Source organism: Erithacus rubecula (assembly GCF_903797595.1).
Source record: "Erithacus rubecula genome assembly, chromosome: 29".
Classification (NCBI taxonomy): domain Eukaryota; kingdom Metazoa; phylum Chordata; class Aves; order Passeriformes; family Muscicapidae; genus Erithacus; species Erithacus rubecula.
The window spans coordinates 3,185,733-3,213,386 of record NC_136681.1 but is presented as its reverse complement, the minus strand read 5'-3'; the positions used below and the strand labels follow the sequence as shown (position 1 = coordinate 3,213,386).

The 27,654-nt window shown below is 48.5% G+C and overlaps 1 protein-coding gene across 1 annotated transcript in view; it reads right to left on the bottom strand.

Annotated features, from left to right (window-relative positions):
- The window catches only part of BIN3 (bridging integrator 3), a 44,294-nt gene that overhangs the window by 12,570 nt on the left and 4,070 nt on the right, over positions 1–27,654 (bottom strand). Inside the window, exons 2-6 of the mRNA XM_079328775.1 lie at positions 21,295–21,343; positions 14,774–14,814; positions 14,100–14,161; positions 10,132–10,268; positions 9,029–9,069 (exon numbers count right to left, since the gene is read on the bottom strand). Of these exons, the coding sequence (XP_079184901.1) occupies positions 9,029–9,069; positions 10,132–10,268; positions 14,100–14,161; positions 14,774–14,814; positions 21,295–21,343 (330 nt within the window). The remainder of the gene's footprint in view (positions 1–9,028; positions 9,070–10,131; positions 10,269–14,099; positions 14,162–14,773; positions 14,815–21,294; positions 21,344–27,654) is intronic.

The window sequence follows — 27,654 nt, the reverse complement described above, 5'->3', positions numbered from 1 at the left end:
GAATAAATATAAAATAAATAAAATAATATAAATACAAATACAAATATAAATACAAATATAAATATAAATACAAATACAAATATAAATACAAATATAAACAGACATCCCATGATATTCTCCCTCTGCTCCAGGCCTGAGGAAGGAGCTGGAAAATCCATCAGGGAGGATCAGCTGCTCTCCCTGCCCTTGCTTTTTATGGGCACCATCCCATAATATTCCAATGCCTGAATGCAGCAGCAGGAAAATCTCGGTGGAAAATGCAAAATTCTACTGGGAGAGGGAAATGGCCATGGAGGGAAGGGCTGGAATTCCTGAATTTAGGGACTGAAATTCCCAGAATTTTGGGGCTGAAATTCCTAAAATTCCCAAGATTTTGGGCTGAAATTTGCAGAACGTCTGGGCTGAAATTCCCAAATATTGAGGCTGAAATTCCCAAATTTTGGGCTGAAATTCTCAAATTTTGAGGCTGAAATTTCCAAGATTTTGGGGTTGAAATTCTCAGAATATTGAGGCTGAAATTCCCGATACTTGAGGCTGAAATTCCCAAATTTTGGGCTCAAAATCCCAATATTTTGGGCTGAAATTCCCATATTTGGGGCTGAAATTCCCAAGATTTTGAGGCCGAAATTCCCAGATTATTGTGGCTGAAATTCCCATAATATTGATGCTGAAATTCCCAAATTTTGAGGCTGAAATTTCCAAGATTTTGGGGTTGAAATTCCCAGAATATTGAGGCTGAAATTCCCAGAATTTTGTGCTGAAATTCCCAAGGTTTGAGGCTGAAATTCCCAATATTTGAGGCTGAAATTCCCAAATTTTGAGGCTGAAATTCCCATGATTTTGGAGCTCACTCCTGCAGCACTTCCAGGAATTTTATTTTTTTTTCTATTTTTTAAATTTTTATGTTCTCCTCACTATGGGATGTCCTGCAGCTCCTGCAGGAATTTCTCCCAATTTTTAACGATGGGAAGGATGGAATCCATCAGAGTCTTTCCTGGTTTATTTTATTTTCTGCCCCTTTTGGGGGAAGTTTTTTTATTCTCAAAACATGGAATAAAAAGAGAAAAAAAAAAAAAAGGGAATAAAGACCAAGTCCCCAAAGTGTCCATTTATTTTGAAGTTAAATTTGGGTTTTAAAATAAGAGGAAAAAAAAAAACTAAAAAAAAAATCAGCTCGATTTTGATTTTTTTTTCTCCCTTCTTTTTATTCAGTCCAATTTCACAGCCAGCAATGGAAGGACACTGTGCTCAGGCAAAACTTTTTAAAAAATTAAAAAAAAAAATTAAAATATCTACAGGGCTGGATCTGCAGAGCCACAGCAGCTCCTGTCTCACAAGGATTTTTCAAGCACAGATTTTACACTGAATTTCCCAGAGCTGGGGGAGGCCATGGCTGGCTCTGAGTGTCCTGAGCCACTGGGAATTGTGGAAAATCCTGAGAATTGTGGAAAATCCTGGAAAATCCTGGGAATGGTAGAAAATCCTGGGAATGGTGGAATCCCAAAATGAGTTCCAGGGATCAGAAAGTTTTTTTTACAGCTTCTCTGGGCAACCTGTGCCTCCCTTTGTCCTCCCAGGGAAAAATTCCTTCCCAATATCTGAATATCTGAATTAAATCTCTCATTTTTTATTCAAAGCCAAGGCAGCATTACTGAGGTTCCCTCAGTGTCCTTGTCAAGCAGGGGAGGGTTGGGTCACTTGTGGCTTCTCTGGGCACCACTGAGAGACCCCCGTGCCCACTGAGAGACCCCCGTGCCCACTGAGAGACCCCTGTGCCAGGTGAGAGACCCCTATGCCCACTGAGAGACCCCTGTGCCCACTGAGAGACCCCTGTGCCCACTGAGAGACCCCCGTGCCAGCTGAGAGACCCCTCTGCCCACTGAGAGACCCCTGTGCCCACTGAGAGACCCCCGTGCCAGCTGAGAGACCCCCGTGCCCACTGAGAGACCCCTGTGCCCACTGAGAGACCCCCGTGCCAGCTGAGAGACCCCTCTGCCCACTGAGAGACCCCTGTGCCCACTGAGAGACCCCCGTGCCCACTGAGAGACCCCCGTGCCCACTGAGAGACCCCTGTGCCCACTGAGAGACCCCCGTGCCCACTGAGAGACCCCTGTGCCCACTGAGAGACCCCCGTGCCCACTGAGAGACCCCTGTGCCAGCTGAGAGACCCCTGTGCCCACTGAGACCCCTGTGCCAGCTGAGAGACCCCTGTGCACAATGAGAGACCCCTGTGCCCACTGAGAGACCCCCGTGCCAGCTGAGAGACCCCTGTGCCCACTGAGAGACCCCTGTGCCCACTGAGACCCCTGTGCCCACTGAGAGACCCCTGTGCCCACTGAGAGACCCCTGTGCCCACTGAGACCCCCGTGCCAGCTGAGAGACCCCTGTGCCCACTGAGAGACCCCCGTGCCCACTGAGAGACCCCTGTGCCAGCTGAGAGACCCCTGTGCCCGCTGAGAGACCCCTGTGCCAGCTGAGAGACCCCTGTGCCCGCTGAGAGACCCCTGTGCACAATGAGAGACCCCTGTGCCCACTGAGAGACCCCTGTGCCAGCTGAGAGACCCCTGTGCCCACTGAGAGACCCCCGTGCCCACTGAGAGACCCCTGTGCCAGCTGAGAGACCCCTGTGCCCGCTGAGCTCTCCCTGTGCCCACCAAACTCTCCCTGTGCCCATGAACTCTCCCTGTGCCCACCAAACTCTCCCTGTGCCCACCAAACTCTTCCTGTGCCCACCAAACTCTCCCTGTGCCCACCAAACTCTCCCTGTGCCCAGGAACTCTCCCTGTGCCCACTGAACCCTCTCTGTGCCCACCAAACTCTCCCTGTGCCCACCAAACTCTCCCTGTGCCCACCAAGCTCTCCCTGTGCCCACCAAACTCTTCCTGTGCCCACCAAACTCTCCCTGTGCCCACCAAGCTCTCCCTGTGCCCACCAAGCCCCCCCTGGTTCCATTTCCAGGCAGGACCAGCCCAGCTCCAGCAGGAATCTCCAGCCCCTCTGCTCCTGGAGGAGCCAAGGAGCCCTGAAGTGCCCTGGGCTTCCAAGCCCTGCCCAGGTTTTTGTCCCCGTGGGGACAGAAAGACGATCCCCAGGCGAGTGCCAGGGGTGCCAAACGCCCGTGCAGGGCACAGGTGCCAAGTTCCAGGGAGGAATTCCTGCCTCCAGTGTCCCCACAAGCATGCCATGCACGTCACTGACACAGCCCTGCAGGCAGCAGCAGATTCCCCAAAACCTTCAGCCACCAACCCCTCCTGGCAGCAGAGGGGCTGGGATCAACTGGGAGCAACTGGGAGCAACTGGGAGCAACTGGGAGCCAAGCAGCTCTTGGGGAATGGAGTCTGAGAATTCCCCACTGAATTTCAGGGATGTGGGAAAAGAGCAGGGAAAGCTCACGAAGCAAATCTGGGATGTTTCACTCATCCATTCCACTCACTTGGAGCAAGGGAAGGATTCCTGACCCTGTGGGATGCTCAGAGGAAAACTCTGGGGTAGTTGTGGGTGTTTATAACAAATCTGGGAATAAAAAAAAACCCTTAAAACTGAGTTCAAACACCAACCCAGCAGCACTAAACCAAAAAGTGCCACATCCATGCATTTGCTGACTGATGGTTACTCCAGGACAGGTTGTGCCAGGATTTGACAACTCTTATCACCAAAAAAAAAAAAAAAAAATTCTAATATCTGATATTATCAATAACCCCAACACTCCTCCCTGTGCTCCTCATTAGGCAACGAGGGGTCTGACAGCCAAAACCACTGTCCCCTGGAACCTACAACATTCTTTAAACACAAACCCAAGAAAATCCAAGGAAATTTGGTTGGGACTGGGGGCAAAGTGAAGGTAAAGGAGCACAGAGGGTATTAGAACCCCTGCCATGAAAGCAGCTTGAGCAATAAGCTGCTGCTGCTGCTCCCTGTCACTTTTTAGGGAAGGCTGCTGAGAGGGGATTACAGCCCAGGCAGCTTAAGGGGAGCAGGTGAGGGGAGATCTGCAGGGATAACCAACAGAAAATACAAATTATCTGCCCCTGGCTGTGGGGGGAAGCTGTGGGTGAACTCCTCACAGGTTATCCTTGGATAAAAACCAGCTCAATCACCCTGATCCTGCATCCCAGTGTGTTCCCAGCTCATCCTCAGCTCAGGAATTAGAGGATGGGGTTGGAGAAACAGGAGATAAAAGTGCCCCAGTTGAGAAATCTGGGAATTGGAAATTGGGAATTCCTTCCCATCTCTCTGCTGGGATGGTTGAGGAGTGGCAACTCACTGTTTTCTCACCCTCTCCATTCCAAATTTTCATCCCACTACTTCTGCCAACCCCCATTTATTAGTGGGAACGGGGTGCTGGAAAAATAAATGGCAAAACCTTTATTTCTGGTTTCCAAGCACCTCCAGCACCCTCACTGGCAGCCTGTGAGCTGGACCTGGCTGGCACACATGTGCCATTATTTTTGGGATGATATCTTGAACAAGAAATAAAAAAAAATAATAATAATAAAAAAAAGGAACAGCAGAGCTGGGAAGCATCAGATGCACAGAAAATTGAGGTGAGGGAAGTTTGGAGAGGCACCAGGATGGTTCAGGGGATTCCTGGCATTCCCCAGCTGGTGCCCACACATCCTTCCACCCACCAGGAAGGGGGGAATCCAAGCCAGCCCTTCCTGCTGCAGGGAAAAGGCCCAGCAATGGGGAGGCAGCAGGAGGAAGTGGCAACCAGGGGATTAGTGGCCATGTGGCTGCTGCAAATCCTCATTAGGGGCTTGCTAAGGACAGGAAAGCTGCTTGAGCTGCTTCCATCCTGCCCCTGGAGCTGCTCCTGGCCAGGTATGGCTCCTTCCTGCCACCCCTGGGCCACCCCTGGGCCACCCCTGGCTCCTTCTTGCCACCTCTGGGCCACCTCTGGCTCCATTCCTGCCACCTCTGGGCCACCCCTGGGCCACCCCTGGCTCCTTCCTGCCACCCCTGGGCCACCCCTGGCCCCATTCCTGCCACCCCTGGCTCCTTCCTGCCACCCCTGGGCCACCTCTGGGCCACCCCTGGGCCACCCCTGGGCCACCCCTGGCTCCTTCCTGCCACCCCTGGGCCACCCCTGGCTCCATTCCTGCCACCCCTGGGCCACCCCTGGCTCTTTCCTGCCACCCCTGGGCCACCCCTGGCTCCATTCCCAGTCCCCCAGGTCTGACACCCACCCCTGAGTGGTGGCACCTCAATGGCAGCACACTTTGTGTCACCCCTGCCAAAGCCAGGGTGACCAGGACACCCCTTTGGCAAATTTTCCAATTTTGGGAGCAGGATAATGCCCCAAATCAAAGGGATTTTACTATGCCAGGGTGACCAGGACATGTCTCATCTCCCAATTTTGGGAGAAGGACAATGCTCCAATGGGGTGATGCTGTGCCAAGGTGACCAGGACATTCTCATGGCCAAAAAATCAAAAATTTTGGGATAAGGACAATGCTCCAATGGGGTGATCCTGTGCCAGGGTGACCAGGACAACCCCATGGCCAAAAAATCTCAATGTTCCAAGGGAATGGCACCAATTCAAGCTGCCCATGACATACCCATGGCCAAAAAGTCCCCAAATTTTGACAACAGGAACCTGCTCCAAGGGAATGGCACCAATTCAAGCTGCCCATGACATTCCCATGGCCAAAAAATCCCCAAATTTTGGCAACAGGAACCTGCTCCAACCCCCCTTGCTCTGAGAGGGTCAGACAGAGTCAGTTCAATTGAGACTGAAAGTCTCTAAATCCTGTGGATTTCCAAACCACCTGGCTCCTTTAAGCTGCTTCCTTCCTTAAATATGGACACACAGGATGGAACTTGAATTCTCCAGCCCCAACCCCTGACTGGGAAGAACTGGGAGAGTGGAGTGAAAATCAGATTTTTGCCCCTGCTCTGAGATTCCACAGCAGCTCCCAAAGAGGAGCCAGCCCTGCCCAGCTCCTTGCCCAACCCATCCCCTGAAAAATGCAAAATTCTCACTGGAGCTTTGCTCTTTCCCTGAAAAGAAATGAGTCATTCCCAGCCAAAGGCTTCTTGGGGCTCCAAAAGCCAAATTGTGAATAACCCTAAGAGCCCAGAAGCAGAAGGATTGAAACAATAACCATCCACACCCCCCACACTAAATCTACTACTGCTTTTATTTTTTTTTATTTTTTTTTTTTAATTTGGTTTAACAAATTCCCCAAGATTTGCCTGGAAACTCCAATCCCTGGACAACTGAATGGAGATTTTACAGCCCATGTGCCTCTGATTACAATATATTACCACTAATGATAATTGTTCTGGATTATACTTATCTGTTTCTTTGGCTAATAAACTATAAAAGACCACCAGGGAAGATGTAATAAAGTACAGCTGTTGCAGCAAAAAAAAAAAAATTAAAAAAAGCTTTTTTTTTTTTTTTTTTTTCTAGGTCACAGCAAATTTGGGAGAGGCTTGGGAGAGTGAGGGGAAGGAAAACCTGAGTGGAAATAAGAAGAGCTCCTCAAGGCAGCTTTCATTAATCTGGAATTTTTCTAGCAGAACCAGCACTGGGGTTTATCTGCCAGCAGGACAAGGGGAGGGAGGTGCAAAAATCTGCATTTCTCTCCTGCATCTCATCAGCCTCAAAATGGACCCTTGGGCTCCTCAGAAATGTTCCTGGCCAGGGATGCACCTACAAAGGGGAAGAGGAGGGAAGGGAAGGGGAGTTTTTTGTTAAAGGCACAAAGGGTGAAGATTTGTAGGTGCCAAAGGGCAAGAAAAGGAAAAAAAAATATAAAAATCCCAAATCTCTCATCTTTTTAGGTCAATGGAAATCCAGGAAGTTGGAGGGAAACATGAATTTAGGGGATTTCGAGAAATAGGAAAAAGGTTGGGTGGGATCTGATCCACATCCACCCCCTCCCTCTGTCCCAGGGGGATCCAAATTGGATTTTTCCACCCCAAAATCCCATCTAACCTTGTCCCCTGGCAGTGGGAGCCATTCCCTGGGTCCTGTCCCTCCATCCCTTGTCCCAAAATGTCCCAAATCCCTTCCCAGATCTCCTGGAGCCCCTTTAGGACTCTCAGGTCTCCCTGGAGCCTTTTCCTCTCTCTGTCCCAAAATTGGGGAATTTTTGGCCATGGCAATGTCACTGTCACCTCCTTTGCCATGAGCAGATTCTTGTTCCCAAAATTAGAGAATTTTTTGGCCATGGCAATGTCACTGTCACCTCCTTTGCCATGAGCAGATTCTTGTTCCCAAAATTAGAGAATTTTTTGGCCATGGCAATGTCACTGTCACCTCCTTTGCCATGAGCAGATTCTTGTTCCCAAAATTAGAGAATTTTTTGGCCATGGAATGTCACTGTCACCTCCCTTGCCATAAGTAGGTTCCCAAAATTGGAGAATTTTTGGTCATGACAATGTCATTGTCACCTCCTTTGCCATGAGAAGATTCCTCTTCCCAAAATTGGAGAATTTTTGGCCATGACAAAGTCACTGTCACCTCCTTTGCCATGAAACAGGTTCCTCTTCCCAAAATTGGAGAATTTTTGGCCATGGCAATGTCACTGTCACCTCCTTTACCATGGAACTGGTTCATTTTCCCAAAATTGGAGAACTTTTGGCCATGGAATGTCACTGTCACCTCCTTTACCATGGAACAGGTTCCTCTTCCCAAAATTGGAGAATTTTTGGCCATGGCAATGTCACTGTCACCTCCTTTACCATGGAACTGGTTCATTTTCCCAAAATTGGGGCATTTTTGGCCATGGGAATGTCACTGTCACCTCCTTTTCCATAAGCAGGTTCCCAAAATTGGGGAGGTTTTGCCCCCCCATGGGCACCTGGAAATGGTTTAATTATCCTGAATTCACCAGCCCAGAATTTCCAACCCAAAGCAGCTCTGCATGGAAAGGGAATTGTCTTTCATTTCACCAACTAACACAAGCTGAGAGGGGAAAAAAAAAATAAAAAATATAAAAAAAAAAATAAAACCAACCCAGAATATCTCAGAAAACACAAGTTCTTCCAATTTTAACAGAATGCTGGAAGGAAAAGTTAATGTATCTTTCATGAGGACAATCTAGATAATAAGCAACACAATTCCACAGCAAAAGGCTGGGATTTTTTTAGTTTTTTTTTTCATTTTTCTTTCTTTCTTCTTTATTTTTTTTTCCCTTAAATTTCTGGTTGTAAAGAAAGGACCAAGGTAAAATTTGAGTCACCAAACATCCCCCAGCCAGGAAAATTCTGTAACCTCAGGTGTGAAATGATCCATGAGATTTTTTTACTTTCAGATTTGGGCAGGAACAACAACTTCAAATAAAAAAAAAACTAAAAAAAAAAACCTAAACCACGACAAGCCCTGTGTGTGTGTCAAAGCTAAACTGAAATTGTTATTCAGCAATTTGCAACACTTACTGTCATATTAAAGTAATTTCATTTTATTTTTGCTGGCTGGTTCTGCTCCTGTAAGAAAACAGCAAATCTGGGGGATTTGAGGGGATATTTGGGAGAGAATTGAATTTATCCTGTAAGATTTGGGGAGCAAAGCCTGGGAAAGGTGGAAATTTTCCAGGCCAGATGGGACAAAATTCTGGGATTTGGGTGTTTTCCCCTCATTTCCAACTTCCCTGGCTGCAAAGGCTCTGCAATCTTTCCTTCTTTGCATGGAAATATTATTTATAAACATGCAGGAACTTTCACTTTCTCCTTTTTTATTGAGGAAAATTTCCAAATGAAAAGAAACTTTTCCTCAACCAGCCAATTTCTGACCCCCCTGGATGATCTCAAGCTCTTTGCTGGAGTGAAGAGTTGATAAAAAACCAACACATAAACAGAGTGAAATTTGAATTATTCATCTTTTGGGGGTTCCTTCCAGCTTAGGATATCTAGGATTTTTTTACCTCAGGAGTTTTTTAAGCTACAGGTGAAAGCAGCAGTGGATCTAAGTGGCCAAAAAGGTTAATTTATTATTAATTAGGGTATCCAAAGTGTGGCCAGCCCCTGTGCAGGACCTCAGGATGAGCACAAAGCCCAGGAGATGATGGGTGGTACTCACTTTTTCAAAGGCTCTATCACTGTCTTTTGGATCTGATTCACCTGTGGAAAGCAGAAAAAGGAGGATTGAATATCAGGATGGCTGGAAAAAAAAGAAAAAATCCCATTATGGGATGGGGAGGGATCCTGGGAACAAGCACCATGTGCTTTAAAGGGAGGGAATTTCTCCCATGGGAGATGAAATTCCAGAAAAATGAGATTAGAGAAACTTGGCTGGGGATGAAAAGGGAAAGAGGTGAAACAAAATTCTGGACAAGGGATGGAGAGGAGATTTTGGGATGGAATTTCCAAAATTCCAGCCCCTGGATCCCTGGAATGTCCCATGGCCAAAAATTCTCCAATTTTGGGACAGAGAGAGGAAAAGGCTCCAGGGAGACCTGAGAGTCCTAAAGGGGCTCCAGGAGATCTGGGAAGGGATTTGGGACATTTTGGGACAAGGGATGGAGGGACAGGACCCAGGGAATGGCTCCCACTGCCAGGGGACAAGGTTAGGTGGGATTTTGGGGTGGAAAATTCCAGTTTGGATCCCCCTGGGACAGAGGGAGGAGGTGTCCCCATGGCAGGGCTGGCACTGGGTGATTTTTAGGGTTCCTTTCAATCCAAACCATTCCAGAATTTTTTGGAGAGAGATTTGGGACAAGGGATGGAGGGACAGGACCCAGGGAATGGCTCTCACTGCCAGAGGACAAGGTTAGGTGGGATTTTGGGGTGAAAAATTCCAGTTTGGATCCCCCTGGGACAGAGGGAGGAGGTGTCCCCATGGCAGGGCTGGCACTGGATGATTTTTAGGGTTCCTTTCAATCCAAACCATTCCAGAATTTTTTGGAGAGGGATTTGGGACAAGGGATGGAGGGACAGGAGCCAGGGCAGGGCAGGGTGGGATTTTGGGCAGGAATTTCTCCCTGGGAGGGTGGGGAGGGGCTGGGATGGATCCCCCATTCCTGGAAGTGTCCATGGCAAATTTGGAGCATCCTGAGACACTGAGAGATTTCCCTGCCTATGGGATGAGCTCAAACCCCTCCCAAACCCAACCACTCCATGATCCCACATCATTCCTACCTTTCCATGATTCCCTGGCTCTCCCAGCCCCATCCCCACCCCCACCTTCTCCTGGTTGAAGGAGTCCATCCTCCTCATGGCCGTGTCAAAGGCTGTGACCATCTCCAGGAAGGAGGGCTCCTGCTCACACAGGGGGTTGGACAGCAGGTCTGAGGAGATCTTCACTGCAGACTTGGACATGGCTGGGCCAAAAAAAATAAAAAAAAACAGACAGGGTCATATTTCCTGCAGCACTTCTTCATTTTCTTGTGTCTTCACTCAGGATTGGAAACACAACGGAGATGAATTTCTCGTGTTCGGGGTGGATTGTTGATCAAATCTTACCCAAAGTATAGAAAGTTCTAAAAGTGAGTAAAATGGAGCTGAATTAGGCTGGTTACAAGGTCTTGTAAAGATAAACAGTCCAATAAATAATTAACACCTGTATTATTTATACTTTTGAGCCAATAACCAAACTCCTGTGACACTCAGTGCAGCCAAAAATCACTGCCTGAAATCAAGAAGGAGAAGACAACATCCAAATCCTTTATCTTGTCCCACACCTATTACTATATTATAAAAAACCTCAAATTTAAAACTCTTCATCATGTGAAATCACACACTCCTATTTAACCACATGATTTTAACTCCACCACCCAAATTTTGGGAGCTTTCTCCAAGCCCTCAAGTCACAAGCAGTGTTTTCCTGAGGGGTCAGTGCCAGAAAACACAGAAAAATCAAAAATTCCAAGTTTCTGGGCTCCAATAATTTCCCACTGCAAAAATGAGGGAGCTGAGGAAGGCAGGAGGGGCTCAGCTCAACCTTGCAGGGAGAGAGAAAAGCAAGAAAAAGGCACCAACTCATTCATGTAAACACCCAGAGAAGTGTTTTTATATAAGTTATGTCTGAACCACTCCAAAGTGAGCCTTGTGATGCTGCCAGAAATAATCCCAGACTAACAAAAGCACTGTTCTCTTTAAAAAAAATATATAAAAAAAGCCCCAGAGATGGGGGTTTTTATACATCTTCTCTCGACAGACTATTAAGTGTCACTCTCAGCCTCACTACAGCTCTTCTACAACAAGAAAAATCACAGTCCATTAAGTCTTTCAAATGGTTTTGCAAAAAAAAAAAAAAAAAAAAAATGTATTTGAAGTGGATTTAGTGGGAAAGGACCAGACTGGCAGGGCTGGGAGACAAGGTTTCTCTTTCCTTCTCCAAACACAAAGAGCAGGGACACAAGTTAAGTGTTTTGCCCTCAATAATCCTAAATTTGGTGCTGGTGGAGGATGAGTGAGGGGGGATATGAAGTCTCCCTACAGGTCCTGGCAGTGCCACCAAGGAGTTCAGAAGCAGCAGGTCAGGATCTGACTGAGCATTCTGCTTGTTTTCCATCAGCACTTGGAAAATTCAATGACAGAACCAGCACACAAAGCAGCAAGAAATTAGGGAAGGTGCAGAATGGGAAAAAAAAGACTAATGCAAAGGAAAGAATAAATATAAACAGGGATAAAATAGAAAAAAAAAAAAAAAAAGTTCTTTTTCCTCAGTGCTGGAAGTTATTCCAGTTAGAGATCACAAAGCCAGATGCTTGAGCAGTGCAGTGGAGGAGCTTTGGAAAGACTCCCTCAGATATTAAAAGTTCAAATCATGTGAATAATGGGGCTTAAGATCCATAAATCAAGGGGTTAAACATTCTGATTGAAAGGTTACACACAATTATAATGGAGAGAGCTCAGAAGCAGCAGAGCTGGGAGCTCAATGCAGAACAAACCTCTCACTCTGGAATAACAAAGCTCCTGGATCCAGCTATTATCCAAACATGAAGGCTTTGGGCATTTAAACCTTGAAACAGATGGGATAAAATCCATATGTGTGACCACATCTGAGGAGGGATTTGTGCCAGAAGGGGATGGAGTTAACAATGGCACAACTCCTTTGGTTGGAAGGAAAAATGAAGTTTTTTTTTTTTTTCTTCACAGGAAAGGAGTGGAAGGGAACTGGAGGGAGGGAGTGGCAGGGTCAGGCTGGGAGGGTGGGAATTGGGGGGGGGTTGGGCATGTCCAGGGGGAATTTGGGTCAGGAATTTCCTCTGACATCACCTGGAGAGAGATGAAAATTGGGGTCTGAGAGTCCCAGGGCAGGGAGGAGAGGAGAGAGAAGGAGAAAAAGAGAAGGAGAAAGAAGAGAAGGAGAAGGAGAAGGAGAAGGAGAAGGAGAAGGAGAAGGAGAAGGAGAAGGAGAAGGAGAAGGAGAAGGAGAAGGAGAAGGAGAAGGAGAAGGAGAAGGAGAAGGAGAAGGAGGAGGGATCACCTGTCCCTCAGGGTGGTTTCAGGGGGGGCCTCCACTGCTCTTTTGCTCATTAAACATGTGAGATGCAGCTCCAATTAAAGGAATTTCAGATTTTAGAGTCCAGAAGAGCCAGAGAACAAACCTGAGCCATGGGAATCCCACGAGTTACCTGCACCTCATTCCACAGGAGAGCTTTCAGCTCCAGTTAAGAACATCCTCCTGCTCCTTATTTCCATTTTATTTCCCCAAGAGGGTGGGGAAGGGGCTGAGTGACCTCCAGCCATGGTCAGGGAGTGCTGCCAACCCCCATTCCCTGTGAGGAAGGACCTCACTGGGATATTTCCATGCACAGGAATCACTCTTGTTCTGAGCTGAGCTTTTTGGGAAGAAGGTGGAGACTGGAGCCACCACTCCTTTGCCAGGGAGTGTTTGTAGGAAGAACCAACCCCCTGAGCCTGGAGGAATGAGACAGGAGGACAAAATGCTGGATTTGGGGGCTGGATGTTGGGAAGGGGCACCGATCCACCTCCTGCTCCTCCAGCCCTCCCTCAGCGGGCTGTGTGCTCCCTCCACTCATCATTTTGAGCCTTTAAATGAGAAATCAGATCTTCCTGGCTCTGGCCAAGGCTCATTTGTGACTCTGCCATGGAACAGAACGGAAAAAGAAAGTCCTCCCACAGCTCCTCGGGGACTTGAAATGCTCCATATAAACAACGCCCACTGCAAAGGAGGGGAGGGGAATCCTTAACGAGGAAAAACTTACCAAGGATCCCTGACAATGACCAGAGTCCTCAAAAAGGGCAATTTGCACCCTGGAAAAGAGCCCGGGGGTGTTTGGTGCTTTCCCCACCCCTCTCCCCGTGCTGGAAGGGTGGGGGAGCAGGGAAGGGGCTGGGTGTGTGTTGGTGTTGTGTTTGCGACAGGAAATATCCACACACACACAGGTGAGAGGCTGGAAAACCCCAAATTTGCCTCCTTCCCCCTGCCCTGCCCTGCTGTGAGCCCAATCCCATGGGGTGAGTGCTGGCACAGTGCAGCCCATTCCTGTTTGTGCTCTCTGCTGCAGGGTCCTGCCCTGCTCAGCTCAACAAACCCCAACTCTGCTGGATCCACCTCTGGGCAGGGCAGACTGTGAGCAGAGGGATGTGGCACCTGTGTCACCCCCAAATGTGTGGCACCTGTGTCACCCCCAAATGTGTTTATTTCACCCACTGGCACCAGGGGAAGCCAAGCCAAGCAGCCACTGAGGGAATGAGCTGGGTCATTCCCAAAGGAAAGCTGCCAGCTCAGCATTTCCCACGGGAAAACACAGCCAGCTGTGGCCAGCTGTGCCCTGCAGACCCCCCAGAGCCACCCCACCTTCCTGGGGCTGCAGACAGGGAGGTGAAAGGCCTGAAGGAGGTGAGAAACCACTGCTGGCACTACTGGATAATCTCAGACCTGGAAGAATAACTCCTGGCTGATTTTTTTTTTTAATTTTTTCAGCAACTGAGGCAAAGGATTTGTCCAAGGCCATAGAGCTCAGGAGACAGGGATGAGCCCACAGCAGTGCCTGTGTTCCCTGGGCTGAGCTGCTGCTCACAGCCCTCTCCCAGATGGCCTTGTAACTAAGCAAACTGAGTGGGACTGAGCTCTGGATTTGTTTTCCAGACTTGTCACACATTACTCATGTGATCTCGAGAAAAGTCACTTCATCTCTCTGTGGCCAAGTTCACAGTCAATGTATCCTCCAGTCACTTACCCAAATCTGCATCTGTGCTTTTCTTCATATCCTTCTGAAGTTTTTTGGTCTGATCTTCCAATCTGAGAGATGGGAGAAAGAAAGGAGAATCTTGGAAAGAAAGGAACTCAAGTGTATCATACGTGCAACAAATCATTTAGGGGCTGAATATGCTGGCTTCTGGTGGGAGTTAAAAATATCCAGGCAAGGCTTGATGAAGTTCAGTGCAGCTCAACCCTTTTGGGTTGTTTTCAGATGGTTTTTAACCTTTTCAAGTTGGTGATCTCTTATTCATAGTTTGCATATTTCCTCCAAGTTCTCACACTTAGCACAAATGGTAAAGCCAAATGCTTCCAGATGATCCCTGGGAGCTCCTGTGACACAGGCAGGATGGCAAAGCCCCTCCTGCTCCTCTGAGGTGTTGGGCTCTTTGGGGACCCTGAAGCTTTCTGGCAATTTTACACTTTTTTTTTTTTTTTTTTTTTTTTTTTTTTTTTTTTAAGCTGCCAGAATCTGCAATCCCACTGTGAATACTTCTGAGGACACCTTTGAATGCTCAGAGAATTGGAAATTACAGGGCAGTGAGGGATTTGCTCACTGGGAAGAGCAACCCTGGCTAAAATCCCCTGGGAAGATGCAATGGGAGGAGGGAAGCACCTGGCCAGTCCTGTCTGACCAGTGTGGCTGATACTCACTGCTGCAGCTTCCCATATTCCCTTTCAAAGTCTCTCTCCACCTGTGGAAAGAAGAGATGGAAATCAGCTCCAGGGGACTGCAGGGAAAGCTGTCCTGGGAAATGCCACTGAGCCCAGCACAAGCTGCAGCTTTAATGGGAGTTATGCCTCAAAAGTAAAGGAAATTTTGGGGTTTTTGAGCTCCAGAATCTCCTGGAACCAGCACCAAACATGTCAGCTGGAGCCAAGGTTGTTCCAGCACAGGGATTGATGGAATAAATGGGAATGCTGTAAGAGCAGGGAGGTCACAACCCAGCACAGGCTGAGCCTTGTTCCCTCCCAAAAACTGAGGGAAGCTCTTCTCCTCCAGCCCCACTGAGCACCCTGAGGTGGGTCTGGCTCTTTCCTCCTTCCTCATCCTCACCAGGATGGCTGAAATTTCCCCTCAGAGCCCTCCCATCTCTGCATTATTCATTATTTCATGGCTCCCTGCCATGAAATCCTGGGCTGGAGCAGAACCCCAATGTCCTGGGACACCTCCAGGAGGGAGGGGAACCCTGAGCTCCGAGCTCCGAGCTCCAGCCCATCCTTCTCCCCATGCTACCTCACTGCCTGCTCCCTCCTACTTGCTAGCTGGCAGCAAACCTCCAGTGATAGGAGATATTTTAAGGAACTTTTCTTTCCATGCTGACTGTTTTAACACACTTAAAACATTCATTCCACACCTCGTCAACCAGAGAAGCAAATGGATTTCAATTGACCAGCCAAGAGTAAATCCGTGTGCGTTTGTTGTCATGGGATCAGAGCTGGGTTCAGTTGTGTTGTCAAGCTCCCTGTGCTATTAAGGAAATGCAGGGTGGTGGGAGCAGCCAGCACTGGAAGGATCCAAAGGTTTGTTCCAATTCTTCCTGCTGGCCCTGAGATTTCAATCCCAGGCTCGATGCTGCACCCTGTTTCATGGGGATCTTTGCTTGTCCAGCAGAATCGCTGCTAAAAGCTTGGTGGGGGTTCAAGATGGAGGTAAAAATCTCCTTTTTGGGCTGCACTTGGACTCCACCAGCCTGAGCTGAGGGCTCAACCACATTCCAGCCCCATCCCAGCTCCCAGCTGTCCGCACCATCCGCTCCCACCATCCGGGGGATGCGAGCTGGGCTCTCTCTCCCTCCTCCCCATCCCCCTGCTCCAAAAAAACCCTCCCCTCGGAGCTCCAGCTCCCTTTTCGTGCTGCTAAAATTGGGTGCTGGAGAGAACAGCCAGGGAGCAGTGTGGGGGCAGCTCACACGACTTGTGCCTGGCGTTGGGGGAGCCGCAGAAATCCCAAATCCGCGGCAGCTGCCGCCCTGCAGGTCAGGTAACGGGCCCATAGTAAAGCTCAGCCTCCATCCCCGTGCCTGTTCCGGCTGCTCAAACACCCAGGGGGGCTATTACACTCTATTTATAGGCTTGAGGTGTGAATTGTTTTGGTTGCAAACCACACAGGGTCGGGCACGACTCAAAAACCTGCCCCCCTTTCAAAGGCTGCGGGTCTCGTTCCTTTCTCGTTCCCTCCTCGTTCCCTCGCTGTGTTTAGGAGGATTTGCTCAGCAACCAATTCCTCCAAAAAGCTGGAGGGTTTGGCTGTGGAATACCTGCAAATATTCAGGGTTTCTGTCGCTTTTTTTTTTGCTGTCGGATTTGCCAGTTTCTGGGCAATAATCAAAAGGTATCGTTGCTTAAAGGGCGTGGAGCAGCTTGTAGGGCTTGAAGGGGGTCCAGGAGAGCTGGAAAGGGACTTGGACAAAGGGCAGGACACGGGGAATGGCTTCCCACTGCCAGAGGACAAGGTTAGATGGGATTTTGGGAAGGAAAAATCCTTCCCAAAGGAATTGCCAGAGGAGCCGTGGCTGCCCCTGGATCCCTGGGAGTGTCCAAGGAAAGGTTGGAGCACCTGGGACAGCGAAAAATGACAGGAGGAGAAACAAAATGAATTAAAATCTCCCTTCCCACCCAAACCATTCTGAGATTTTAGGATTCATCCCATAAAAAAGACAAAACCTCCTTGTGAACACCCCCCCAAACCCTCTGAGCTCCCCCAAAAGCCCCATCCCAGATCCAGAGCAGGATCCACACGGGATGGAGGTGACTCCACACAGAGCCACTTTCAGCTGCCCAGCCTGACTCACATCCCCAGCCCCATCTCCCAGACAGCTGCCCAAGGATTGCTCTTATTTTTCACGCCCACAGGCAGCAACTGGCTCCCAGTCCCCACAGTCTGGGAGCTGCTGGGAGCTTGGATATCCCACAAAAAAACCCAGCTCTGCAGAGGGAAAAGCTGCTCTCACGTGCTCCCAGCCAGCAGAGTCACAGCAGAGCCCTGCAAGGAGGACAGGCTGGGAACATTTTGCAGAGCACACAGTAATTCCCACTGCCAGCAGCTCTCCATGGTCACAGAGGCTGCGAGAGGATCAGCACGTTAAGAGTAACGAGAACAAGAAGTACAGGCAAGAAAATTACAATATCCTGAAGGGAAGTTTCCCTATTATTAAAATAATCCCACTGCTCTGCAGCCTCTTTCTGAGAACTCCAAATCAAACCAAGCTTTCTGTATTGAACCTTTTTTTTTTTTTTTATTTTAATTCTTCCAGGCACAGGGGCTGGGTAATGCAAAAATCGCTCGTCTCGGGGTTTTTATTTAAATCTACATCAAGAGAGATGAGCTCTCAAAAGCTTTGAAATAAAACAACATTCTCTCCCTCATACAGTCCTTTTTAATTTCTTTTTTTTTTTGTTTGTTTGCAAACACTGGGCCTCCCTCCCAGCTGTGATCAGATCCCCCCTGCTTGAAGGGCAGGATCTTCATCAGCACCCTGGTTATGAGGCAATGGAGCAAGACTGAACCAACACTACAAAGAGATGGAAATGAGGGACTGTGAGGAACCTTCCTATCCCCCTGGGGTTCATGTTTTTCCCTGGAGGAGGAAGATGAGCTGATTTCTGCATCTTCCAGTGCTCTCAGCCTCTCTGTGGACCCTGGGAAGAAGAGGGAAGTGTGTGTTTCCTTCTCCCTCTTCTCCAAAATAAACCCAAACCCACAGAATTAGGCTGTGAATTCTGTCCTGTGATGGAATTTCTGCTGAGCTTTTGCCATCCCATCAAGAATTTCAAGGTAAGTCCCACGGGTGAATGGTCTGAGCCAGAGCTGAGGAGTGCAGGTGGATCTGGGATGTCACACACTCCACATCCCCCATCCTGCAAGAAAACTCCCCAGAAAAGTGGCAAAGGCAAAAAAAGAGGCACCTCCTTTGCAGAGACCAGTTTGGCCAGAAAGGATTGAAGACAAAGAATGAAAATGAGCAGAATGATTTACCTGGCATTCCTTGAATTCACCCCACCATTCCCACGACATTTCCTCCATTGTTTTGGGATTTCCAGCTGGCAGGTGCAGCCCAAAGGGAAGGTGAGGTGGAATCCTGCTGTTCCTCTATCCCACATCCCTGGGGAGCTGCTGGGATGAGTCAAGGAAGGGAATTTTGGCAGCTCAGGTCTCCACTCCCTGCCAAGCTGACTCAGGAGGAGGAGGAGGGTGAATGGTCTGAGTCAGCCCAGGCCAGAGCAGGGCTGAGGGGAGCAGGGAGGGAGATGGGATCAAACTGGGATCAAACTGGGATCAAATGGCATCAAACCATCCTGAGGCTGCCTCTGCTCCCTGCTCCCCTCCCTGCCTGGATCATCCCAGCCCTGGTGAAGGGCAGGGAACAACCTCAGCTTGAACTTGAGCTGGAGCTGCAGCAGAGAGGAGAGAGGAGACAGCTCCAACCCTGCTGGGAGCAGAGCTGTCCCCAGGGAGGGACAACATCTCTGCCATGAGAGCCTTCCTGGCTGAGCAATAACCATGCAGAGATATAATTCTAACAGGTTTAACCCCTATCACTGGGCATTAGTTTAATTGGGCTGTGGGTCTGTGGCCCTGCTGTTCTCTCTGAGCATTAGTTCCTCCCACCCAGCTCCCCCAGCCTGGTGACAGCTGCTCTTTTCAGGGGAGAGGAGGGGAGAGATTATGCTGTCTGGAATTGGATTTGCCCAGGTTAAGGTGGAAACAAAGCACTGCCATGTCTGGGGAGGGGGAGATCACCTCAGTTCACCAGCTGATATTTTCTGCTGGGGTTTCCTTCTCCTTCCAGAGTTAAACTGTGCCTGACACTGTGCCCTTCTCACAGGATCACAGCGAGTGGGCACGGGGAGTCATGACTAATTCCTGGGCAGCCCAGGCAAATTGCTTTTCAGGACTGCTCCTGGCCTAGATCTGACATCAGCCCCAGCATGGAGACAACAAAAAAGCCTCTCTGGAGCCTCTGGGCAAAGCCACCCCCCTCTCCTGACTCCAGTCCCAGGCCTCATGGAGAGCCAAGGAGGTTACATCCTAACAAACCCTGCTTTTTTTTTTTTTTGTTGTTGTTGTTTTTTTTTTTATTTTTTTATTTTAAATCCTTCCCCTCACCATCCTCTTTTGTGGTCTGCTCTCTGTGAGTGGGAGATCCTCTACCCACAACCACTTCCCTTCCTATGGGCTTGGGATGCAGCCCTGGAGATGCCACACCTTCCCACTTCCTGCAGCAGGATCCAGAGCCCAACATCTGGAACATCCCAGCCCTTGGCTGCTGCTGCTGCTGCTCCCTGCACAGATGGAGCATCTCAGCCTGCAACTGGGAGGTAAATTTGGGGGCCTGCAGCTCAAAGCAAGGCCATCCCTGCCACACCACCATGGAATGCCTGATCCCAGGGGATATCTGTGGTTTCCTGCTGTTTGTTCTGCTTTGAAGAGCTGCACTCTCTGCTTGGTGTGAAGGTTTTGGGCTTCCTGTTTTCTGCTTTCCCTGTATCTGGTGCTTGGAAAGCAACACCACCATCATCATCATCATTATCATCATCATCATCATCATTATCAACATCCCAGGGCAAGTGGAAGCTTTTTAGAAATCAGTTTCCAACTTTGTTGACACAAAAATCTTGCTCCTGGGGAGCTGAGGGAGGAAGGAAGGAAAAGGAAAAGGCCTGGAAAGGCTCTGGGTGCTGAATGAACCTCTGCTGCAGGATATTCTGAGCTGTTCTATTTAATACACACACATGTATATATAAGCAAAGGCTGCCAACTGCTTCAGAACAGCACATTCCAGCAGCTCTGGGGAAGGGAAGATCTCAAAGGTGCCACCACTCATCTGAGCTCAGGGATTTTAGGGGAGAAAAACCTCTCCCAACAGCAAATGCAGCAGGAGGGGAGGGGAAACCAGCAAGGAAATGGAATATATTCAGCTGGGAGGTGAGAATGGGTGGGCTGGAGATGCCCAGCAGAGCAGAGAAATTGTTTTATGCTCCAGCCTGGAAGGACAGAGGGGCTGGGAATATTGGGAAAGGCAAAATGTTGTGGAGCAAGGGATGTGGGGGGTGCTGACACCAGCTGGGAGAGGTGTGAGGAGCTGCCTCACCTGAGGGATCACCTGGAAAAGGGCAGCAGAAAACACAGAAAAAAACCACAGAGGAATTTTACCAGTCCTGGCTGAAATCCTGCAGTGACAGTCTGGAGCTGTTACAGAAAATTGCTGCTCCACGGCAGCAGACAACCAGCAAATCCTTCAAAATCAAACATGACAATCAAAGCCTCGAAGGGAGTGGTGGGATTAGCCCTCTGCCTCCAGGGAAAATGTCATGTCCCAAGGAGAAACTGCCCCACGGTGCAGGTGCCCACGCATCCTGCAGCATTAGCTGGGTGTCCTGGAGAGGAAGGATCAGCATGGCAGTCTGTGCAGGGGATTAGGTCAGGGACAGGCTCTGCCTCTCAGCCCTCCCTTTCTAGAGCAGTTTCCAGGTGAGTTTTCAGGGCCACCTCCTGGGAGGGTTTTTTTTTGAGGTTTTGTTTGGTTTTGTTTTTTTTTGGCACAGGACAAATGCAAAGCCAAGCTGCTTAAGAAGGGAAAATACCACAGGCAGCTGCAAGCAGCAGCACTTGGGGTAGGAGCCTCAAATCCACGGGAATACAAAATGCTTTTTTAATTTGCTTTTAAAGCAAATGCTGTGCAGCACAAATTAATTCACGCCCGAGCACTAAGCATCTCAGCTTATAAGCCTTTCTTTGGAAACAGTTATATTCAGCGATCTGAACCACTCCTCCTCCTCCATCTGCTGCAAAAGGATGAACAAACAAGCCATTGCTGAAAGAAGGAAGGAAGGAAGGAAGGAAGGAAGCAAACCCGTTCAGCCATCCCCGAGCAAAACTGTGCCAGACCAACAGAGCTCCTTTCCCCCCACCTCACTCACTCACACACACACCCCTCTCCTAAAAAAATAAATAAATAAATAAATAAATTGATAATTTCAACAGATCCCCAAAGCTGAATCTCCTCCCTGCGCGGGGCACGAGGAGCCGGCGCTGGTCACACGCGGCAACAGGTTCTGCTGCTCCCGCTCCCTCCCACACGCTGCGAAATGGGACGAGTCAAAGAGCTGCCCTGACTCATCAGCCACATGATCCCAGGCTGCAGCTAAAAACGGGCGACTGCTTTACTCACTGTCTTGGGTACAATCTGTTTCTTGGGCTGCCCGATCTTGAACGGGATCCTGGAAAAGAGAGAGAGAGAGAGGAGAAGGGATGAGTGAGCGCTGATGGGGTTTGGGGTGGGTTTGGGGGTACCTGGGGATGTCCTGGCAATGCAGAGGGAAAAGGGGGTGGGAGAGGCTGTGGGGAGGATTCTCAGTGTTGTACAGTTTTATCCTGAGGGGCAGCTCGGATTTTGGGGAAGGATTCTTCCCCCCAAGACTGGAATAAGCAGGGAATGGGAACAGCCCTGGGGCTGTTCCAGGAGGGTTTGGGTACCACTCCCAGGGATGCTCAGGGTGGGATTTTGGGGTGGCTGTGCAGGGCCAGGAGCTTCATCAGTGATCCCACATATCCCAGGACATCCCATAATCCCACAACAGTGCCCTTGTCTGGATGATCCTCGTGTCCCTTTGATTCTCCAAGATCCAGTGGCACCCCTGAGTCCAGCCCCACACATCTCCCTCCACCCCAAACCAAGCCAAGGATGCTCCACAAACAGCTGAACAAAACCAAAAATCTGCTGGGGAGGATAAAATAATACTAAAAAAAAATTAAAAAAAACCCAAACAAAGCCTGTAAATATCTAGAAAGAGGATATTAAAAAAAAAAAGCAACAAGCTGGTGTCTGGAGCTGTGAGCTGCTTCAAAGGATTCCTCTGCTCCAACAGCTGGAGGAGAGGCTCACCTGCCAGCACAGCCTTCATTCTTAAAATCCCTAATTCCCAGGAAAATCTGGGTTACCTGCATGTGAGGAGTACTCTAAATAAATTACACAACATATGTAAGGGTGGCTGGGTCAGCTGGGAGCAGCCACGCAGGCAGCCTGGAAATAATTGGATTTCTTTCACCTATCAGTAGAATGAAAATCCAGGAATTCAGCTGCTGTTGTCAATGGATTTAATTAAGTTAAAGAGGTGCTGCTTGGTTCAAGCATCTCAGCCAAAAATCTCCCAAGGTTTTCTGGGTTGTGATGCTTTAAATAAATAGAAGAAAAAAAAAAATTGAGGTCATAATGACATTAAAATGGGGGTTTTTTTTGTGTGTGGTTTTTTTTGTTTTGGTTTGGTTTTTTTCATCCCAAACCTGCACCAGGAGCTTCTGGGAAAAAGGTTTTGAGTCCCCTCTTTTTAGACCAGCCCAAATTTTCATGTTCCTACACAAAACTTGAGATAAAAACACAGATTTTGGGACAGTGTTGGCTTTTCCCACTGCTGCTTTTCCATTTTCTTCCCACCAGCTCCACTCCCAAGGTCCCAGCACTGCCCCAATCCAAGAGCTGGAAATATTTTTATCAATGTAACCTGCAAAATCCAACTGTGTGCAAAGAGTTTGCAATGGAAGAAAAGGTGAGATGAAGCAAAAAAACCTGAATTATCCCAACCCTGCTCTTCCCACTTTTCCCATTGTTTCCAAACCAAAGCTGTAATTACCCACTGGGAATAATCCAGTCCTGCACCCCCTGTGACCCTCCCTGAGTCACCAGGTTTAAATTTAAATTTTTTTTATTTTTATTTTTATTTTCAGGAGAACTTCCTGTTTATGGTTCTCTGCTGGGACTGGTGTAATTTTGGGTTTAACCCTTTCCAGCTCCTGTGGCAGTGTGAATCACCCTCCTTTTCCAAACAAACACCACTCTGCTGTATAATTTCCCTGTCAATAACTGGGGGGGTGTGGTGCCTTACAGGAAGAAAACAAAAATATATGGGATTTTTTTTTTTTTTTCTTTGTGTTTTCCTCTGTGGGTCAAATATAAACCAAAATGAGGCACCTCCTGCCATCCACAGCCAGGTGCTGTCACTTGATGTTTTTGGAAGTGATGGTGAAAAGATAAAAAAAAAGAAAAAAGAGGATTTTACTCAGGGGAGTGTTATCCCTGTTAAAACCAGTTTGCCACTCTCTGGCAGGGTGGGAACAAGCAGGGAACTGGAGCCAGGCTGGTTCCTAGTGGGAAAGGACAATTAAAAAAGTGATTAAAGCATTACCTGCCCCTCTGGGGGTCACAGGGAACAGCCCAAAGTGATGCTGTCCACTGGAAAAATGGAATTCCAGGGGGATTTGGGGCAGGAAAATCCATAAATCAGCATTGGATGGTATCAGAGCTGGGAGGGAAGGCAGAGGGAGCACATTCCCCATCCTCACCCCATTACAGAACCCCAAAAAAAATCCCTTTTTTTATCACCCAGAATCAGTGGAGTGCTGCAGCAGTAAATATCTGTATCAGCATCGTGATGCCATTGGTAATTATGTCTGTCTCAGTAAAACCTCTAAAAAATAACCCTGTGCAAGTCAGGTCTGTTCCTCAATTATTTGTTCTATTTTACAATTTTACATAATTTTCCTGGTTTCTAAATCGCTGCTTTTTAATATGATTCTCTAAGAAGGTGGGGGGAAGAAGATGGATGAGCAGGAAAGAAAGAAGAAAAAAAAATAAAAATAAAGATATGGATTTTATTGGAGCTTTTAAACCAAATGGATTCAGCTCAAACCTGCTGCTGGCACCCAATTTTTTTGTCCCTTTGGGAGTTGTGTCCTTGCCTGCAAAATTATGAGGGGGACAAAGTGCAGCTGCCACAACCAAATTTGCTTGAAAATGAAGAGAAAGAAAAGACACAGTGAGGAAAATCCATATCTGAATTCCCTGATCTCAAAGCTGGCTTTATAAACACCAAAAAAAAAAAAACCCAGAATTGGTGGTTTATATTTTTTATTTTTTTTTTAGTGATGTCTGGTTTCTGCTGAGCGAGAGCAGAAGCTGGGCTTGTGTTTGGGGGTGTGAAATCCCTGGAAATCTCTCTGGATTCCTGAAGAGCTGAGCCAGCTGAGTCACCCCCAGCCCCCTCCCCAAAAACACACCCCCACCCCGGGCTGAACCCCCAAATGGGAGGGTGAAACTGCAGGGAGAGGGTGGGAAGAGCTTAAAGGAAGAAAAAAAAAAAAAAAATTAAAAAAAAAAAAGTGTGGGTGGAGAGAATCCTGCGAGCTCTACCCGGGGATGCTCAGGAACCCCAGGGAGGGGAAGGTGGGAGATGCTGGGCTTGATTTTCTCTGAAGTTTCCCCTGCAATCTCATCTATTTATTTGGATTTTCCATGTGCAAACGCTGGGCCACACACACACCCAAGCAGTTTATTCTGCTCTGGATGCACAGGAGAGTTGTTAACAAACCTCCCAGGCAGGGTGGGGGGGATACAGCTCCATGAGGTCTGTGGGGAGCTGCTGCTTCAAAACCATCCCAAAATCACCTCCCTGGAATGCAGGCAGGAATTAGCAGCAGGAATCAATCAATTTTTGATCAATTAAAGAGGATTGATCCTTTCCTAGGGTGGGCATCAGCCAGGGCAGCAGGGATGGAGCTCAGAGCCTGCCCAGGGGATGAATTCATTCCCAGTGGGGTGAGATCCTTTTTTTCCCAGCTCAACATCAGCTTTGCCACCCTTAATCAGGCCCCAGAAGACCCTTGGTAGATTAAGCAAGGGATAAACACCAAAATATTTTCACCCAGAGTTGATAAAAAGCTGTCCCTGGGGATGCTGAGCTGCCAGGCAGGGACTGGGGAGGGAGGGATGGACAGACAGACGGACAAGGAGGGACAGGGACAGCAGAGGATGGGGCACTTTGGATGTGAATTAATTGGGCAAAAGTGACACTGAGCCCTTAAATCCAATATTCCTGCCCCAGGTGGGCATGAGTGGCATCTGCAGGTATGAACTGGTGGCCCAAACTGGTTTTTACTGGTACCACTGCCAGACCACCTATTAAACCCACGTTTTGTGGGAAGTGCTTGCTTCCTGTGGAAAGTTTCAGGATTTTTTTTTTTCCCCTTTCTCTCTCTCTCTCTCTCATTGAAACCCCAAGTGCCAGCATAGCCTGGATCCCTGCCAGAGCTTCTCACTCTTTGAATTTCCACCAAAAATCTCAATTCCTTCACTGGAGAGAAACCTCCCAGTGCCTGCAGGCAGCAGGATGACACCCAGCCCTGTGCTGCCAGGGTCACCCTGACCCTCCAAGCCTGGTTTTCCCAAGGATTTTGGCATGTGGGATGAGGAGGGATTCTACAAACCCACCCCCTTTACACCTGATCCTCTGCACAGGCAAAATTCATCCCAAAGTTAGGGAATTGGGTTCTGCCCTGGGGTGGGAATGTTGCTGAGTCCTGGAGGGATCAAAGCTCTGCAAAGCCCAAGAGGGAGGTCAGGAGCACTGGAGGAAGGATGGGAACCTCACTTGTCACTCTGCAGTGAGTTTCTCCTCCTTCTCTGCAAGGGTGAAGCTTCCCTGAGGGATGGAGGAGTCAGGAAAAGACTTTTCCATCATAGAAGTTCAAAGCTGAGCAGCAATCCTCCCCAAAATCTCCCCCTGCACAAGGAGAATGCTGCACAGCAAAATCCCAGGAAGCTGCAAACCCCTAAAAAACACCTAAATGTGCAGGAGGGGGTGGCCCAGGTGAGGCAGGCTCAGGATTCCTGGATTCCTCCTCCCTGTGCTCCCATGGAAACCACAGGCACAGTCCCACCCTCTCCCCCCTCCCAGGAACTCATGGCAACGGCTCCAAACACAGCTCAGAGCAAAAAATAAAAAATAAAAAAATTTAAAAAGGCAAAAAAAAAAATTATTCCAACGGATCACAAACAGCTTCTGTCGAGGGAGACTCTGAGCCAAACCCTCTGTGGGGAGGGGGGAGGTCATGGGTGGGGATGGAACCCCTGGGGCAGGTGAGAGCTCCCACCTGGATTCAAACCATCCCATGACACAGGTGAGAGCTCCCACCTGGATTCAAACCATCCCATGACACAGGTGGGAGCTCCCACCTGGATTCAAACCATCCCTGGGGCAGGTGAGAGCTCCCACCTGGATTCAAACCATCCCTGGGGCAGGTGGGAGCTCCCACCTGGATCCCAACCATCCTATGGCACAGGTGAGAGCTCCCACCTGGATTCCAACCATCCTATGGCACAGGTGAGAGCTCCCACCTGGATTCCAACCATCCCTGGGGCAGGTGAGAGCTCCCACCTGGATTCCAACCATCCCTGGGGCAGGTGAGAGCTCCCACCTGGATTCAAACCATCCCTGGGACAGGTGGGAGCTCCCACCTGGATTCAAACCATCCCATGGCACAGGTGAGAGCTCCCACCTGGATTCAAACCATCCCATGGCACAGGTGAGAGCTCCCACCTGGATTCCAACCATCCCTGGGACAGGTGGGAGCTCCCACCTGATCCCAACCCCATCCCTGCAAACCTGGAGGCTTTAAGGCACACAGGGATGGCAGGTAGAGCTGCTGCAGCAGAGAAGGGAAAGAGAGGTGTAAAAAAAAAGGAAAAAAAAGAGGTGTAAACACTGATTTTCTGGATTTTAGGTCAGGCCAGGGAAAACAAGGCACCTTTGCTGAAGTTTGGCAGTGCAGGGATGAGCTCCTGGAGCAGTGTCAGTGTTAAGCAAATCAAAAATAATGTCAGAATCCTCTTCTCCCACCCATTCCAAGAGGAGCATGAAAAAAAATAATGATATTTTACTCACCCATCAAAAGAAAATTACTCACGCCAGGCGCGTGGGCGAGCAGAATTTTGCAGGGCTGTTTTAGGCCCTGACTATGCTACAAAAATATCCATTTTAAGCACAGTTGTGAAACACCCAGAGCACTGGGATGGAGCTACCTGGACCAAAACAGGTGGGAAAATGAGCAATTAATTGAGGAATAAACCACTCTGAGGCCTGTGCTGGTGGCAGGGGAGGTGGCTTTTCCCAGCTGCTCCACCCTGGGAAGTTTCAGCACCATAAAAACTTTTTGGGATGTGCAAAGCTCCTCTCACTGGGAGGTGTTTGGAGCCTCTGGTATCCACTTGCTTCATCCCAGATTATTTTATCCCGTGCTCATCTCCTGATCCCAGTATCACTGAAACCTGCAGGGAAGGGGGAGAGTTGCCATTGGCCACGTGGGGATCCAAAAAAAAATAAAAATCAGTGTTTGCAGAGGGAGGAAAACAGAGCCTGGGGATGTGTTTGGATTGCACCTGCTCAGAGTGGCTCCAAAAGGTGGGAAATAGCAGGAATAATGTGTGGAAATGGGTGACATGGAAAACACCAGGAATAACCCAAAACCTGGGAAAATCCATAACAAAAACACCAGGAATAACCAAAACCCTGTGGAAATTCATAATACAGAAAACACCAGGAATAACCAAAACCTGTGGAAATTCATAATACAGAAAACACCAGGAATAACCCAAAACCTGGGAAAATCCATAACAAAACCACCAGGAATAACCAATAATCTGTGCAAATTCATAATACAGAAAACACCAGGAATAACCCAAAACCTGGGAAAATCCATA